The sequence below is a fragment of the Crocuta crocuta genome, unplaced genomic scaffold (genome assembly GCF_008692635.1).
Source record: "Crocuta crocuta isolate KB4526 unplaced genomic scaffold, BGI_CrCroc_1.0 scaffold348, whole genome shotgun sequence".
In the NCBI taxonomy this organism is placed as follows: domain Eukaryota; kingdom Metazoa; phylum Chordata; class Mammalia; order Carnivora; family Hyaenidae; genus Crocuta; species Crocuta crocuta.
In genome coordinates, this window is record NW_027529573.1 from 7,296,298 (window position 1) to 7,315,879 (window position 19,582).

At 37.5% G+C, this 19,582-nt stretch overlaps 1 protein-coding gene across 4 annotated transcripts in view; it reads right to left on the reverse strand.

The window, feature by feature from the left end:
* CTNNA2 (catenin alpha 2) overlaps positions 1 to 19,582 on the reverse strand; it is a 957,624-nt gene that overhangs the window by 68,916 nt on the left and 869,126 nt on the right. For all 4 annotated transcript variants that reach the window (XM_077761685.1, XM_077761684.1, XM_077761683.1 and 1 more), the window contains exons 12-13: positions 15,438 to 15,589; positions 4,951 to 5,064 (exon numbers count right to left, since the gene is read on the reverse strand). In XM_077761685.1, coding sequence (XP_077617811.1) covers positions 4,951 to 5,064; positions 15,438 to 15,589 — 266 coding nt within the window. The remainder of the gene's footprint in view (positions 1 to 4,950; positions 5,065 to 15,437; positions 15,590 to 19,582) is intronic.

Sequence of the window (19,582 nt, forward strand, 5' to 3'; positions counted from 1 at the left end):
CACAGACTGAAACAGGCTCCAGGCTCTGAGCTGGCAGTCAGCACAGAGCCTGATGCGGGGCTCGAACCCACGAACCGCGAGATCATGACCTAAGCGAAAGTCGGACGCTTAACCAACTAAGCCACCCAGGTGCCCCTCCAGACTCTATATTCAATACCCAGATGGAAAGCAATGACACTTTCATTGTCTCAAAAGGGTTAATTTATGCATTGAAGGATGTACACTTTTCTTTCAACTCTATCGCATGAACTTCAATTGTATAACTTAGGATTTTAGTATTAACTGTTTGTTCTAGTATCTAATTCCTATTGATTACCTACTTCTGACTTCTCTCTGAGCTTCCTTAGGGTAGAGGCCTCAGCATCCTGCACAGGAGAAGTTCAATAAATATCTTCTGATTAACTGTGAAACCATTTTTCCACCCACTGCATCAACATAGTTCAAGAGAAGTTACGAGAACTGATAAACATCTTCTAAGGGCACAATTCTGAAGGAAAAAAAAAAAGGCTCCTTCAAAGCAGATTTGCAAAAGAAGATGTTATTTTGACTCGGGTTGCTAAACCCACATAATGCACTTAATGGTGTGTGACTTGAGTGCAAGTATCATTACATTTGCTTCTGCTTATGTAGCTATCAATGAGCCAAAGTCTTTTCCTAAATATTCTTAAAATGCTCCTGGCTTTCAAAAATTCATAATTGACCTTTTCTGAAACTGGAATTTTAAAAAAAAGGTTATCTATAAACAGTAGATCACAAACTGCAAAATTTGCAAGTTAATCAAATTAAAATTCAACACATGAGTTTTAATTTGGTCTTATCAATGTAACTCAGCACTTTGAAATGTTAACATATTAAAGTCGTTCTAGCTAGGGAAAAAAAAGGATGACTACAATCAAATCAGGCTGAATACAAATATATAACATGCAATTATTCATCCCCTCAAACTAAGGTAACATGAGAAAAATGATTTCATGGCTACGAGGAAAGGGAACGAATCAGCTTTCTGTTTCTATAATGTGATCACCTGGGATGGTCTCAGAGTTTCTGCAGGTTCTATGCAAAGTAGCCAAGCACAACTCCACACTGGCTTATGGAGGGCCCCAAATTGTGGCATCAGAGACTTGAATCCACAAAACTTCCTGCTTTCTAATCCCTGGCTCCCAACTTTTCTTCTGAAGAACAGACCTTTTTTGTGTGTGATTGAAGTTATAAGCTCTACTTATTAAACCAAAGTGCAAATCACTCTGGCCAGAATTTTTTTTCAATCTAAATCTCAGGAGCTTTATATATGATTATTTTTCCAATCTCAAAGACAAAAAAATTACTTTTGAAGTCTATGGGCCTCCAAACTGACAAGTGTTAGTTCCTTAAACCAGAACAAGACTCTAACATTTAGGGTTCTAGTACATATTTATAAATAAGTGATTAAAAGGGCTAAAACTCAATGTGTCCATTTCTGCTCACTTGGTTTTAAAGCAGAATAATAAATATAAGTAGTTGAAGAGTGGGTCCTTTGACTTTTACCAGTCTCAGGCCCTGAAATAAATAGGAAAATTGAGGTAATTATCCCATTAACTTAAGTAAAAACTTTCATGATTTCCTAAATTGTCCAAGCTCTTTTAGGTTAAATCACTTGTCCAGCCTTGTAATGAAGAATTTCTTTATGCTATAAGCATCATCATCATCATCATCATCATCATCATCTTTATCAGCTTCACATTATGTGACACATCTTATGATACAAATTTTATCAAGCAGTTCTAATGATGTCATGAGGTGGGGGCGGGGGAAGAAGGAAAAAGAGATAAAGCCTAGAGAGGTTAAGAAAGTTGCCCAAAGACTCACAGCTTGGTCAAGATCATATTTAAAATCAGGTCTGTATGACTCCAAATTATATATTCCACCACCAAAGTTAAGTGTCCAAAAGTTGTCGATGACCAATTTTAACTACATCAACCTGTGAAGAAGCAGTTTTTAAGATATCATGTCTAGGATCATAGGATCTGATTACTCCTACATTTTAGCAGGGCATGATAATTCTCTGCCTCTCCTTCTCTCAGAAAACACTGTGGAGAAGCAACAGATAGAGACACATAAAGGAAATAAACTATCTAATTTCAGAATTTGGGAGCAATGTTGGAGTAGGTACTAAAAGCTTTTCTCCTACCTTAACCTCCTTATAGATTAATTTACCCTTTTAGAGAGGAAGAATTTATCTGAATGAGAACAAATTAGGCCGTTAACAGGGAAGGACTGGCTGCTGCAAAGGGCAACTACCTCTGTCAAAGACAACTTTTGTCTCCTTCACAATTTTGACCAAGTTAACACACTTCTCTGGTCAAAAGTTCGACCATCTGTCATCTCAGCAATTCAATGCACCCTCTTATTTCCAACTTACAGCCATAATTCTAGGTCTCTGATTTGTCATCATATAATTACAGACAAAAATAGGCTGACTCAATAACTAATGCTGTCTGCTGCAAGTTAATCACACAGACTACATGATGGATCTCAAAGACAAACCACCAAGTACTGGATTGTAGGAGTACTTTGTTCTTACTATCCTGTACCATGTTCATAATTCATGCAGAAAAACCTTTAAAAAAAACACTATTGTCTTTCCCCTATTGGGTGAAAAAAATAATAGATGATATAGACAGGTGCCATCTGACTTCTGTTTTCACCCATCTGAATTGACTTGATATCTAATGTAAGATGAATGAAATGGAAGTACAATGGGACTACATTCTTGTAAAAAGTGGGACTAATCATGCCATTTTGACAAGATGGTGATTATAAAGTACCATAAGGGTTATACAATATGCCTTGGTCTTTGAGACAAGATACCGGGCTGTATCAATACTGAGTTGCATTTAGTCAATCAAACTGACTCTGAATTGATTAATGTTTGATGAATTATTCAAATTTTCCCTTTATCATGGACACAAAAATGCTGGTTTTATTTAATTCCGAAGAGATATTGACCTGCTGGATCAAGTGATTTAGTGTTATTCTAAAACAGGCTCAAAAGCCTCCCAGCTTAACAAATTTATCAATTTTCAACATTGGTAGGAGTGGGGGGAGGGAGAGGGATTACAGTCCACAAAAGATTTGCCAAGTAGGGGGCTTCATATTCTTTTGTGTACTTTTCTACTATCACTAATCTGTGATATCTAATGATTTCTCTTCCAAAGGATGACAATTTTCAGTCATCCTTTATTGAGCACTTAATATATGTCAGGTATTAAGTTCATTGTGTTTATTATTTTACAAATATTAAGTAATTAAATCTCAAAAGAATTTTATCAAATAAGTCTATTATTCACATTTTACAGACAATAGGACTGAAGCTCAGAAATTAAGCAACATGTAATGGAGGCTGGTCCTCACTCCACTCTTTACAATTCAAAACCAAGTCTGTCTGAACCAAAGCCAGTGCATCCTTAATATTCTGGTTTTTACCCTCATATTTCCCCTGTCAATGTCCATCTATATAAATTTATGAATCATTTCATTGTTGGATGAGACTATCAGGGCACAAAGCATGAAAGAGAAATCGGGTTATAAGTACAAAGATTTTCTTGACTCAACATAAGGCTTAGTCTTCTTTGAATCCTGTTTATTTTAACCTCTGTCTACCCTCCTTTCACAATTCCTAAACCAGTTTGAGCTTTCTGGGGTTTCCTGATCTCTATCCTAAATTACTCAAACTCAGGCTTCCTATACAAACTCAGGCTTCCTATACATTATTTTCCCTGAAGTAAAACTTAACAGAGAATTAAAATATTCTAATTAGAATATAGTAAGGACTCAATCTATTGAGAGAGATTGTTTTACCCTATAAAAACTGAGTCTTTAAAGGGAGGTTAATCAGGATGGCTGGGTGGCTCAATTGGTTAAGTGTCTGACTTCTGCTCAGGTCACAATCTCACTGTTGGTGAGTTCAAGCCTTACATTGGGCTCTGTGCTGACAGCTCAGAGCCTGGAGCCTGCTTCAGACTCTGTGCCTCCCTCTCTCTGCCCCTCTCTCACTCATTCTCTTTCTATGTCAAAAATAAACAAACATTTCTAAAATTGTTTTAAAAAATAAAGGAGGAAAATCTAGCCCCCTTATATAATCTCCAGAGATTTAATCTCTTGAAACTTGCCTTGACCACCCACATTTGCCCTCAAGGAGATACAGTTAATAGGATTGGTCAGAATCCTCTTAGAAAAACTATTATTGGTAGATAGTGTCATTGAGTGTTCAGGAGTGTTCAAATGGCCGCCAGAACAATAATCTTTCTGTTGCTTCCAGCTCCGTGCCTTAAACTGGCATATTTCTAGTATGTCTATATAATTCCTTTTTCTATCATATGGCAGACAGATCGAGGGCTACCACCCTGGCCATAAGCAGGTATCAGGGAGAGGGAGAGGAAGTTATTTCTCTATTCTAATGGCCTTGAACCAGTTTCAAAGGTGTGGTCTTATTCACCAGAGACCCTAGGCCAGAACATGGAACAGAGTATGGAGCCCATAACAAAGTGATAGTTAACTTTCATTTTCTATTTTCCGTTTGTCCTTGCCTCTTGTGTTAATAAGCTTGGTGACCTCAAGCAGAACTGTGGTGTCTGTGCCAATCCAAGATCTGAGCATTCCTGTTCCTTAGCCGTTGAACTGTTTATTCATGATCCCAACCCAATAAAGTCAACTCTACTCTAAAACTGTCTGCACTGATGTGACCACTAAGTTTCAAGTGATGGAGAGAAAATGGAGTTAATAGGAATCAGAAGCACTGGTGGTTATTTCCATTGGATAAAATATGAATTGCTAAAAACAACCACAGGTGAGAGGGCAGATTTCTGAGCTATAAATCTCTGGGATCCCAAGAGTCTGGTCAGAAATCCCCTTAAATCAATGTGGTGTAGATAGCCCCAGCGCATGAAACCCAAGTCCTGGATATCCACTCACCCGTGCACTCTGCCCTGCAATGAGCTGGTCGTCCTCGGTCTGAACACTTGTCCGACTGCGCACATCATAATCCTCCTGCTCAAAGTCAGAGTCATCCTCTAGTTCTTCTGGGGTCTAAAGGTACAAAGGAAAAGAGAAGAATCAGCCTATTCTAAATTTATAAACTTCAACCCCACCCATATATTTTGTGACTGACAAGGCTAAGTAGCTCCCAGGAAAGAGAGCTTGTAGGCAATTACACATAGGGGGTTACAGAGGAGGGTTGGCTAAAATGGAGTCAGAAAAATCTAGCTGCCCCAATTTACCTTTTAAATATATATATACTTTATTTCTTCCTCTTGTAGGTATTAAAAGTCTATTTAACTCTTTCTATATCATGCTTTCTAGTTTTAAGAAAAATTATATTTGTTTTTTCCAACCATAGAAATCTACTTTAAGATAGAAAATCACCATCACCAACAGAAATTGTACCTATAAGTGGTCTACAATGCCCTTTTTGCTCTATTTCCAGTCTTTTTTAGTCTTGATAAGCAAAAAGAAATCCTCTCCAAGCCAATGGTTAGTCCAGATGAAATATGTGATGTGGTCACTAAATTGTATGCTATACAGGTTGCAACTATAGATTCCAGGCTCAAAACTGCCTGAATATGAACCCCTGTGTTACCACTGGCAAAATCTCTTAACTCTGGTTTCCTCCCTTGTGAACTGGTATTGATAAAAGTTGCTCTATGATTTTTGTGAAGATTAGGTAATATTCTTTGTGTAGAGTGTCTAGTATATAAGAGGCTTTTAAAAAATGTTCACCATTATGATTTATCAGGATTTTGAAATCAATTCAAACACAATTTACTTTTTTAAAAAGTAAAGCTACCAATTACTACAAAACTACAAAGGATTAAATAACTTTCATACATAGTATCAATTTAGCTAAAACTAAGCACAGTGAAATAAGGATCATTCTCTATTTAGAGATAAGAGCACCAAGGTTCTGAGGAACAACATGTCCAATGTCCCTAACCCAGTTAATAACAGAATTAGAATTTAGACACAAATACCCACATCTAACTTTCTCACCTTATAAATCAGATAAGAATTGCAGCTATGGGATGGCTTTAAAAGTTAGTAGTTACATGAAGATCTTGTCCCATGTCAAAAAAAAAGGATATGAATTAATCTATGAACCCAGAAATAAAAATACTCTCCATCTTTAATAACCATAATAAACAATATGCATTAAGTACTTTTCATATACTAATGCTTATTTTCTCTAAGCACTTTAAATATACCAATTCATACTATTTTTCTTGCATAGTTTATTGTCAAATTGGGTCCCATACAACACCCAATGCTCATCCCAACAAGTGTCCTCCTCCAGGCTCATCACACCCCTTCCCCTCTCTCCTACCCCCATCAGCCCTCAGTTCATTCTCAGCATTCAAGAGTCTTTCATGGTTTGTCTCCCTCCCTCTCCCCAACTATTCTTCCCCTTCTTCTCCCCCATGGTCCTCCATTATGTTCCTCCTAATCCTCCTATACGTGCAAACATATGGTAGCTGTCCTTCTCTGTCTGACTTATTTTGCTCAGCGTAACACCCTCAAGTTTCATCCATGTTGCTACACGTAGCCAGATTCATTCTTTCTCATTGCCATGTAGTATTCCATTGTATAGATAGACCACATCTTCTTGATCCATTCATCCGTTGATGGACACTTAGGCTCTTTCCATGTTTTGGCTATTGTTGAGAGTGCTGCTATGAACATTGGGGTCCATGTGCCCCTATGCATCAGCACTCCTGTATCCCTTGGGTAAATTCCTAGCAGTGCTATTGCTGGGTCATAGGGGAGTTCTATTGTTCAATTTTGAGGAACCTTCACACTGTTTTCCAGTGAGGCTGCACCAGTTTACATTCCCACCAACAGTGTAGGAGGGTGCCCATTTCTCCATATCCTCACCAGCATCTAGAGTCTCCTGATTTGTTCATTTTAGCCACTCTGACTGGCGTGAGGTTCGTACCATTTTCTTAACAGTCCTATCATGGAGATACTATTTTCTCCACTTTACAGATAAAAAAACTGAGGTGTGAGACATTATATCTGCTCAAGACCCTCTAAATCTTGCAGCATGTGCTTTAGACTATGATCTCTGTTAATTCTAAGAAGAAGAATTTGGAGGGGGTAAGGATGGTTCACAAAGGGGACACAGGGCATTAGTGTGACATTCTTAGATCAATGATTGTTAGACTGAGAGCTGACAGTCACCCACAAATGGCTTCTTGGCACACAGTACCACCACCTCCTAGGACTCTGTGTTTCAAAAGGAAGAAATAGACCACAGCAGTACCAATGATACAGTTGCCTATTCCCCATCCAAAAGGGTACATTTTTATTCTGCTGGTTTGTTTGGCTACCTCAATGTAATTAATCAGGTGTGGTTATTGATGAAGCCTTGAGATTGGTCAGACAGGCATAAAATGGGGTCTTCATGCCAATATCACATTATGCATTGTAATTTTCCAAGCTTTGGCATATCTTTCTTGTTTTCCTTCTTTCTTTCCATCAACCCTATTAATATTCACCCAGTCATCTACAGATGTTCAGTTTTCTTTCACAGAATTATTAAAAGAAAGAGGGAAGAAAGAGGTTTTGTTCCCATACTTTATTAACTAAAGCAGGGGTGGGGTGGGCAGAACCTGGTTCAAATAACTGGTTGTATTTTCATTGTGGACAGAGACAATAATGTCTGATCATTTTTCACTCTTCTGGAATGTACTGCAGAACAATTACAGCAAGCTGGTAAATTCTGCTGACAGATGAGATGACAAGATTGCAAGTGCTTTTCATCATTAGTTTTTCAAAAGGAGAGAGAAAAGTAAAATGAAAAACCTCACTCAACAGAAAAAAGGGGAAATATGACAGTGCCTATAGTACTGTGTCCAAACATTTCAATGATCTGTGTGTTTAGTAGATGAGTCAATGACAAACACAACCTGGCATCATAAGGTATTTAATAATGATGAGCTTTCATTCAAGTAACTATGGCTCAGGAACCAAAACAAACTTTAAAACCGAAAAAAACCACACACACACACACACACACACACACAAAACCAAACAAAATAAAACAAAAAAACCTGGATGTGGACCTAGGGAACTGGAATGTTTTTGGCCTAACTCTGTCACTCATAAGCTCTGTGCCTTTGGCAAGTCACATACAGTTTTTCTGCTTCTCTATCTCCTCACTCATAAAATGGAGACATAATCCCTATTTGTCCTGTCTGCCTCTCAGGATTGTAAGATAAAACATATATGAAAATGCTTTGTAAATTATAACACTGAACTAAAGGAATATGTGATAGTGATTATTATTATGCTTAATAAAATATATACCTATTAACAACTGCAATGATAATAATAATGGAAATAATTTTTACCAACCACTATAGGCCAACCATTCAGCTAAAGGATTTACTCCATATAAAAACCTAATGAAAAAAATTGAATGCCCATCTTACAGACATATAAACAGACTCAGAGTTAAGTCAGTTTTCCAGGGTGTTATACCTAGCAGGTTGAGGGGGCTCAGGGCTTATGCTTTTAACCATCACAAGTAACACCGGGCAAGTTGGTGAGCTTAAAATATTTTCTTGTGCCTTAATCATACAGCAAACCCATCCAAGTCACCCATATAAATAGTTCTGTGTGGGGTGCCTGGGTGGCTCAGTCTGTTGAACATCTGACTCTTGATCTCATCTCAGGTTGTGAACCCAGAGTCAAGGGATCAAGCCCATGTCAGGCTCTGAGCTGAGCATGGACCCTGCTTAAGATTCTCTCTCTCCCCTCTTCTCTCCAGCTCTCCATCTCTAAAAAGAAAAAGTTGTATGCATGTGCAGTTTGCTAATTGCATGTAAATACTGATTTTATTTGAGTTACTCATTTTAAAAAGTATCAGTCTTCTGTTTCAGTTGGTCAAAGACCCCTATACATTAAAGGAGAAATGGAAAGGGGCACCTGGGTGGCTTAGTTGGTTAAGCGTCCGACTTTCGCTTAGGTCATGATCTCGTGGTTCGTGGGTTCGAGCCCCGCGTCTGGCTCTGTGCTGACTGTCAGCCCAGAGCCTGGAGCCTGTTTCAGTCTGTGACTCTCTCTGACCCTCCCCTGCTCACGCTGTCTCTCTCTCTCTCCTAGAAATAAATAAAAATATTTAAAAAAAAAATTTTTTTAAGGAGAAATGGAAAAATAGTGAAGGCCTGAAAATGGGCCCAGAGATAATAGGACCTGTATCATTAGTAGTCTTATAGAGTAAAAAGAATAACCAAAATGTGTAATTCCTTGGATTAGAGGCTGGAGACTGAAGGTTAAACCTCAATTCTGCCCTCCTGTGCTCCTACGGAAGACCTTTTTACAATAATCAAAAACCACTTTGGGTCTACTTTTGGTTCCCTAGGTCTATTATCTGTTAGACTGCAAAAGTGGGTTTAATTTGAAAACATGACACACTTAAAGTATTTGGCCTCTAAAATCTGCCCCCTGTAAGAGTCTATGAGACTAACTTGTGTCTATTACAGAGACCCAAGAAAATCATGTGCTTGTCCAGGGTCACACCACATGCGAGTTGCAGAACAGGATCAATCTACCTGTCTCTGACTCCCAATCAAATGCTCAATCTCTTCTACAACAGTTTCTGGAAAGAAGCAAAATCAGAAAAGACAGAAGGATTTAGAGTTTTTTTTTTTCAGCAGGACACATGAAAAATATATTGGGGAATATTTAAAATAAAGGCTCAAATGTGTATGAGAGTTTCATTAGGAACAGAAAGATGAGAAGGACATGGAGATGCAACAGGAGAGTTCAAGTGGTGCATGAAGAAGGATTTCCCAAACAGGATGCTATACCACTGGAGTGGAGAAAATACAGTTACATTTCCCTAAAGTCAATGTAGAACAAAATGCCCTCAGTCAGGACTGATTGACCACTGACATCTCTATCCTGAGTCATTCTGAAAGCCTTTTGATTGATCTCCTTGCTTCGGTTTTTCCCCCATACATTCTGCTCTCAGGGTGAAGATCCCTGTAAGATCTAAGTCAGTTTAGAACACGTTGATGGCTCCTATCTCATTCAGCATAATCCTTAGTCTGCACCTGCCATTCCTTCTGCCTGGAACACATTTCTTCTAATATTTTTATGGCTAGTTTCCTCATTCTCCAAGTCTATTCTCAAATGCCACCCAATCAGTGACCATCCTTTATAAAACAAATATGCTCTATCCCCTTATATTGCTTGTTTTCCTCACAGCACAATAACTGACATTTTCTATCTCCTTGCTTACTCTCTGTCTCCCACAAGAAGAATATACATTCCTTGAAGATAGGGACTTTGTTTTGTTCACCTCTGCATTCAGGACCTGTCCAACAGTGTGGGGCATCTAGTAAGCTTTAAATAAATACTTAACAAACAGATGACCAAGATTGAGTTACTGAATTTTTCTTAAAATCATATGAAATTATTTCTAATTACTTGAAGTAGGAAAACAAAACAAGGCACCTTATGGAACCATGTTAATTAACTAGATAATAGTGATCTCTAATAGGAATATCAATTTTGCCACCAAAGTTGTTTCTGAAGTTTCCTCAACTATTTTCTACCTCTGATGAGTAACTCTAATCCCTGCATTTTTAATAATATTGTTAATTTACTTAACAAATTCTATTTCATTAATTGCTTGTAATAAGAAACTACACTCCAGCAGAATGAGAAAAGAAAAATATTTCCTAGGAAAGTACTGACAGCTTTTTGCTAGTACTTTATAGCTATGGCCATACTTGTCCTCATTTGCTGATAAGAAAACTGAAGCAGAGATGAAAATCAGTGTGCCAATGACACCCAAACACTTAAGCCATAGGTTCTCAAACTTTATTGCTTTAAGCACTCTCACTATCTCAGTAATTTTTTCAAGGTGCCTCTGTGCTAAAAACCAAACCAAACCAAACCAAACCAAACCAAAACAAACAAAACAGCAAAAGCCTAACAGTTCTGTTGATTAAGCAGTTAAATCACAAAAATGGATTTAGTTGATTAGACTTACAACTTAGTGTCTAGTGCCTGTTTCACATTGCATGACTTCTCAAATTTTGGAATACAACTGAACATCCATTGAGCTTCCTTTTTATCACAGCAACCACTAGAAACCCAGCTTCACAAATATAGGATGTTATTAAAAGGAATACACCAACCTAATGTTTAAACTGTGAACTGCTTTTGGCTAATATTTCCTGCAATATCTGAGATACATCTGTGTGTTTCCCTTTAAATTTTAAAACATCTTACAATGCCCCAAGGGCCCTTTCAGGCATAGCTTGGGATAGACCAAATTAAACTTTAGACTTTATTTATTTATTTATTTTTAACATTTATTTTTGCGAGAGAGACAGAGTGAGAGCAGGAGAGAGGCACAGAGAGGAGGACACAGAATCTGAAATAGGCTCTAGGCTCTGAGCCGTCAGTATAGAGTCTGACACGGGGCTTGAACCCGCGAACCACAAGATTATGACATCAAAGTCAGATGCTCAACTGTCTGAGCCACCCAGGTGCCCTTAAGCTTTAGACTTGTATCTGAACCCCAGGCACTACTGTTTCTATGACCTGTTTTCAAAAGTACCATGTGCAGCCAAATTAATGGGTTCCAATTACATTATAAAAGTATGTAAATATAATAATAGATTTCTTCATGGTTATTCTTATGAGAAGAAATTAGCTTTTTTAAAATACAGATCTCCTAACACCCAGATATTACCTCCTTCTACCCTACCCAATTATCTTAATTTCCCATATTAAATGTCTAACTCTTACATGTGCACTTGGTCCTCATTATTTGTAGATTCCTTATTTGTGAATTTGCCTGCTCACCAAAGCTTCTTTGTGATCCCCAAATCAATGTTTGTGTAGTTTCTCACAGACAAGTACAGTGTGGCAAAAAATTTGAGATATCTAACCCCTGTGCTCTCAACTGAGGTCACATAGCACAAGGCTCTGCCTTTTTGTTTCAGCTTTGATGCTATAAATAAACATTCTTTTTTTCTCTGCTTAAAATGACTTCCAAGTACAGTGCTAACATGTTATTTAGTGTTCCTAAGTGTAAGAAAGGTTGTGATGCACCTTACGGAGAAAATGCTTGTGTTAGAATAGCTTCCTTCAGGTATGAGTAATAGTGAGGCTGGCTGTGAGTTCAATGTTAATGAGTCAGCAATATATATTAAATAGAGTGTCCTTAAATAAAAACATGCATAAAACACAGTTATATATTGATCAGTGGATGAGAATGTAAACGAAGCTCACAGGAATCTAGCAATGTTCCCTTAGGAACATTGTTTCGGCATTCTCTAACTCAGTGTTCAAAGCAAAGTTACAGGATAGAACTACTGCAAATAATGACAATCAGCTGTGTGGTGATGTGTCAGATTTGCCTATTCCTTTTTTAAATTGCCATGCTGGGGTTATTAGAAAATTCCTTCATAGCCAATAGATCACCAAGGACAAGTCTCATCAAGAAGCAAACAAAAAATTTATAGTCTAGGCTAGGCAGATTAGACCTGTTCTAAGAGAGAAGTGGGGTCCTGAAAGGTGAGGTTGGGATACAGAAAGGACACGTTTGGTTTCTTCAGAGGGATGTATGGAGCTCCCTTGAAGTGCCTGGATACCAACAATACATTAAATATGTACTGATTGGTGAGGGGCAAGGTGATGGAGAATTTAACCCTTCAGGGTCCATTCTGCATTTATTTTGCGGGGGAGGATTATACTTTTCTGGGGCATGGCCAGATATGGTGGGAAAGAAACAGCTCTACTTATCTCACTGTCTTGCTTTCAAATCCAGTGCAATGGATTTTTAAGTAGACTTACTTAATCATTATACTAAGAAAGTAAACCAAGAAATTAAGTACAAGATGAAGCCATGTGGGTGCTGAATGGAGAAGGATTTTAAAAATAACAATTTGTACATACTGTACATTTCTGTCTTAAGTTTTAAGTGGTGTGAAATCCATTTGATCAAATCACTTGAAACGTCGAGATGCAGGAATGACACTTCATGAAACAAAGATATGGCATTTTATCTAAAATTATGTTTTATTACAGCTCATGAATGAATAAATGAATGATGGCTATAAACTTCCTCAGCCTCCCAGATGAATGGTTGTCACAAAAATGTGAAGGCTAACAAAGCAGAAAAATGGCAAAAGAGGGAATATGTCTTGAGGATTATAGTGGGATTTAGTGTCAAATGCTTTGAAAACATAACTCTCATGGTCTATTACCTTATTTCACAAGTTAGTATGTAATGGGAAAAAATGATCTAATTTGTTCCAGGTTTAAAAGCCTGCTTTTTTTTTTTTCTTTTCCTTCTCCTCCAATTCTCATCCCTTTTCTCTCTGTCACCTTCCTATCTCCCTAGGTATCTGTTTCCACCACCACCATATATACGGTACACATCCAGTCTTAACCACTCTGTTAGACAATGCACCACAGGGAGGGGAAAATAAAAATACAACCACTGCTTCCCAAAATTTCACAGTCCAAAGAAGGTAATGGACACAAAAGGGAATAGTGTAATATATACTATAGTAAGCAGAGAGTTATATGAGTTAAAAGAGAGTGACAGTATACTTGATGGAAAAGAATTTGAAGAAAGAAGGTTTCAGCCAAATCCTGAAAGGTGGTAAGCTTGACAGATCTAAAACGGGCAAGTTAGAAGAACAGGAAATACATCCGAAAGTCTCCAGATTCCAAATTTGAACTCCACATTGTTAAGTGTAATTAGTGTCATCTGATACAACTTATGCAATTATCTGAACACTTTGAATTGATCATGAAATTATTATGAAAGACAGGCATAGTTAATGTGCAAACAGTTAAGCTGAATTTAAAGAGAAGAAAATTCAAAGATGCTTTTTGTACTCCCAAGTGAAAAGAGTTTGGTGATTATATCAAGAGAATCATTGATACCAACCAAGAGGGAAGAGAGATTCTTCTTGGTAATACTCACCTCCACCTGCTCAGATCACCATAGAAGCATCAAGTTGTACTCTGGATACCACAGTTGAAGAGGACCACTCATGGATTTAATGACTTCAAAGATACCAGGATTTGGGGGAGAATTAATGCCATATACAAAATACTCAAAGGACTAGGAATATATTGTCCACAGAGAACAATATACCACAGACCTTATTTGATTATTATTGTTTTGCAATGCTTGCGGGGATATTAGTTTAGATGTTCAATGGTCACCCCAAGAGAAAGTTTTTCAAAGTGCACTCAGTACTTATCTCATGGTTTTATTGAGCAGCTTTAGAGACAACTGTGGAGGATGAAGATGAGCATACAATCCAATGCTCTCTCATCCCTTATGGTAGACATGAGCTACAATGAGCTAGGGAGAACCTTAAGTGTACCTCATGCCATGTGTCAAGAATGATTATGTTTTGGATACATTTGGTTAAGTATATTATTAAAATTAATTTTGATTGTTTCTTATTTCCCCCGTGTGTCTAATAGAAAATTTAAAATTACAGTTGTGCTCACATTATATTGCTATCAGACAACATGTGCTTACCCTTGGCACTGCAGAAGCCCCATGTCTGCTTTAGTCCTAACAACCACAAATGTATTTGTGCCGTAAATTTTGCTTCTGAATATTTAAGTTTATTTTAAGAATAACTTCGATAGATACAGAAAATTGTTTGAAAACTATGCCAAACTGTTGGTAAGATGAGGAGAAAAAAAATCTTACAATGAAATATTATGGAACAATGAAATGGAGCGAGGTAAGCTACTGGTCTTAATATAGATAAATGAAGGCACATTGTAGGTGAACAAAGCAAGTTGGAAATGATAGTTATCTAGAGTTCTAAGATCTACTATATTTTATGTTTTCTAGAATATATCTCTATATAATTACTTGAACAATGGTTTGGAAGGCTCATACCTGACAACGAGACTGATGATAGAAACATAGTAGGGTGAGTCATGAGTGGGGGGTAGTTTGCTACAAGATTATACAGCCATATTTATAAGGTCTTAATTATTTGTTACAAGGATAATGTAACTGTTTCATATTTATTATTATTATTAATGATAATATTTTTAAACTGGATAATCTTCATTTCCATCACATGGCTTTCTGATCATAATGGGAAAATAATGTTAGAGGACCAAAGAAATAACAGCAAGGGCACCTGGAACTTAGTGTCAATTTTAAACAAAAATGAATGCAAGAAACAGGAAGGGCATCACTTTTCAGGTTATTCAGTGTCAATCTAGGCTTGTTGGATCACTTGTCCCTGTCATTTGACTGAATAGTCCCCCTTTTCTGACTAAATGAGGACCAAAACAGCTTAACAAGTTACATTAAACAATGAAATAACCAAAAGTAAATTCTTTGGGATCCCTATAAGATGATCTGATCAGCTCCAAGCCATAGAGAACTTACATACCCTGATCATCAGCACAGCCTTCCTGATGTCTCGAACACCATCATATACCAGGCGAGAGGCATCAATGAACTCATTCTCTTCAAATGGTTGAGGGACGTTGGCACTCAGGGCTTCAATGGCAACCTCTACTTGTTCAGCAAAGCGTGGCATCACTGAATTAAACAAAGTGAGAAACAGTGGATTAAGCAATCTTTCTCCCATGCTCCCTGTTCCAGCCCTTGTGCAAGGTGGCATAGTCCAGTTATTCCAAAGTTCGATGGAGCTGTGTGCCTACCTGGCCAGTGGGATGGATTCAATTTAGTGGTCTTTGTATCACTTACCTTCATCAGAGAAAGTAAACCATATTCCATGAATGGTGATGGTATGCAACAGCAAGTTTCTGAAATTCGCTCAGGGTAGGGTGGTATAGTGTGTATACACATGTATTTCATGTCCTCCCAAACTAAGTTGAATTTTACTTCTGCTTGTTACTAGCTGTGAAGCCTTGACCAAGTTTTCTTAATTCCTTCTAAACCTGTTTCTTTGTCTATAAAATAGGAGGTCCTATCTTAAGTTTCAGTGGGAAAACACATACACATTTATTGGGTGGTGTTTGGCCCTCAGAAAAACCTCAATAAATATTTAACCAATATCATATGCTATAGGTGATGAGTAACAGACCTTAACCTATATGACTTCATAGTAATGTGTGAATTAAGTGATTCTTTTCCACTTAGAGACAGGACTTGAGATTGGAGGTGGGAGTTGATAGTAGATGGAGGCTAATGGAAAGATCATGTAAGAGGTGAGAAGGGATCCCAGTACACTCCAGCACAAAGCCTAGGAATAGACACCAGTGAGCTCAAAGATGAATTTGATATTTTTCCATTTTACCAGGACTGTATTGATGTGAAAGAAAAGCATATATGATTTTCTAAAATGTTAGCACCTCTTTCCTTCAACGAAGACACCTACATACATACTGGAGGTTTGCAGAAAGTAAATTTAGTGGAATGCCTGGAACCCTTCCACTAGCTACTTTTAAAAAATGCTGCTGATTCACTGATTTTCAAAAATTATAATTCAATTTTTTCAGCTTTTATATTATATCAATTTATATGGCAAATGAAAGGCAAAAGCACAATTCATTTTATTTACAAGGACAATAAAATAGAAACATCATTCATGTATTTTCCATTTCTGAACTTTCATGCCTGATTCGTCTTTATACTCATTTTCATCCTCTGTGGATACTTTAACATCCATTTTAATCCCTAGTGTGAGAAACCCAGCTAAATTACCTTCTAGGGTCAAAGTATTCAAGATAAAACATTCCTAGAAAAATGTATTTCTACTAGGAAAAGCTAAACTTTAAAAAGTACATTTTAAAAAAGAGGAGGATTACAGGAAAATAGAGGAACCATTTTTTCTAAAGAAATGATCAAAACCAAAGTATGCATGGGGTGAATTTCCCTCTGTGAGTGAATTACTATGATTGGTTCTTTATATCATTTGAATTTTTCATTTGTGCCTTTGAACTGCTTTTACATAAAAGGAATTGGGTAGACACTGAGTTAAACTGCTACAAAAACCAAATAAAAATTTATTTCTAAAAACTACCACATTAAACTAAGGCCATTTCAGCTATCCCTTTGTGTTGGGAATAAACTGTTTTAGATGACTAAATAATCTCAATCATCTAAATTGACCTCCCTAAGCAGGAAAATATTGCTATGTGTATTTGGCATTTTCACATGAGTATCTTTCTTAAATGAAATTACAAATTCCCTTCTTTTTCTAACCTGAAAATTCTCAATATCAATTTCATTCTATTTGATGTCTAAGCTGCCATCATGACAATCAGCAATTTTACAGATTTATATGGTACCATCAGTAGCAGTTAGATGCCTGAAGTTTCATCCCTATTGTTTATCCATCAATTAGTACTCCTACATGTACATGAAATACTCCTGAACAGGCTCCTTTGTGGCTCAGCTGGTCATGATTTCAGCTCAAGTCATGATCCTAGGGTTGTGGGATCTGGCTTCGCATCAGTCTCTGCACTGAGCATGGAGTCTGCATAAGATTCTCATTCCCTCTGCCCTACCATCCACTGGCACTTTCTTTCTAATATAAAAGAAAAAATACTCCTACAAATGAGTAATGCAAAAAAATAGAAAAATAGACAAAGAATTAGAAGAGGTAATTCACAAAAAAGTCAAAAGTTATTATTGATAAATACATGATGTTTTACTTCATTAATAACTGGGAAACTCACAGTATAAGCAGTGAGATATCATTTCATACCTGTTGGAATGAGCAAAAAACTAAAGCTTATTAACACCCATCTCACAAAGCATGTGGAAAAAAGGGAACCCTTCTACTGTAGATGGGAGTCAAAATGGGCACACATCATTCTGACAAACACTTTGAGAAAATCTAATAAAATGAAGCTTTCCGGTCCCAACCAGTGAGCGGAGACATTTTCTAGGGCATGGCCAAATACTGGCTTCTAAAGAGGTACTTATTAGGAAGGTTGAGTACACTGGAGTCACAGGAACCTTTTTCTCTATGGTTATAGTAGCTTCTTAATAGATTGAATATTCCAAGAGCTAAAAAGAGTTATATTAAACCTAGGAATAAAAGTAATAGCTCTAAGGGATCCCTTCCAACCAGTGGTATCCCAGAGCTGTTAAGGCCACTAAGTTAAAGGCTGGGGAGACACAGTGAGCTGTTAACTCCAGGTTCATGGACAGTTCATCAGGATGGAATAAAATGGACTTAGGGATGTAAGTCAGGAGACAGCCAGTATAGTCATGAGAGTAAGTCCTAAATTCAAAATATTGACTGGGAAAAGCAAAGTGAAAAGAGATGTCATTTGTGAGAGATTTAAAAATACACAAGAGAGTGTTGTGCATAATTTAAACATATATACTTTTATTACATATGTTCTGAAAGAATATATATCAACTTAAGTATAGTGGTTGCCCTTGAGGGAGACAGGGCCATGGGATTAGGTATGAGTCTTAAAGAGGCTTCAAGTGCATCTTAATTCTTAAGGAAATAATAACATGAATCAGATACTGCAAAATGTTAATATTTGTTACACCTCAGGGTAGAAGCAAGGTCTCAGTTATATTAGTCTCTGTCCCGTTTTTATCTTTGAATCTTCTCAGGATTCAAATATTTTAAAAATATCAACATATTATCCTCAAGGCTGTGCTTTCTTACAGAATAAGACTCTGAGAAAAATAAAGTTCTAGCTCATGGACCAGAATGCAATAGAAACCAATTTGATCAACAGTATTTTTTTAATGTTTATTTATTTTTGGGAGATAGTAAGAGAGAGAGACAAACAGATAGCACAAGTGGAGGAGAGGCAGAGAGAGAGAGACAGGGAGACACAGAATCAAAACAGGCTCTGGTCTCACAGGGTCCAATGTGGAGCTCGAACTCTGAACGGTGAGATCATGACCTGAGCTGAAATCGGATGCTTAACTGACTGACCCACCCAAGCACCCCATTGATCAAGAGTGTTATGTGAGAAAGTCCCTCAGAAATTGAGACTGTGATCACATGCCTAATAGTCAACCTTAATTGCCTGATGGAGAACTGAGTTAGGCAATACCCACACACTGGACCCTGGCTCTCTAGCATACATTTCTGTTTTCATGAAGATCTTTGCTGGAGTATAAAAGGGGAGGACAGCATTGTTGTGTGGCTTTGTTCTGCTCATACCAGGTCACCCTGAGGAAGAGCTGGGAGGAGCACAATGCAGGGAGTGACCTGCTATCTTTCTCCACCAGCTTGTAGGTCTGATTCTGTGCCCAAGGGAGAAAAAGAAAAGCTAAGATCTAAAGGGACTCTTTTAATAAGGAATGCTCTGGGGCCCAAAACATGCCCAGGACTGCTCTGAAACCCCAGGTTTGGAGAAAGGCATTCTGTTAGCTCCAGCTTGAGTACAGAATCTCTCTAGGAAGATTTAGGAAGTGGCTTGTTGGTATGAACAACAAAGTTGTGGACACTGCATTGTCAGAAGAGGAAATAAAAACAAAGCCCTTTTATAAAAAGATTAGAACAGAACAGAACATCAACCTTCTAAGGGGGAAAAATGGTGGAGGAGGAGGTGCAGAATCCTCACTTTACCAGTTGGGGCACAGAATTCT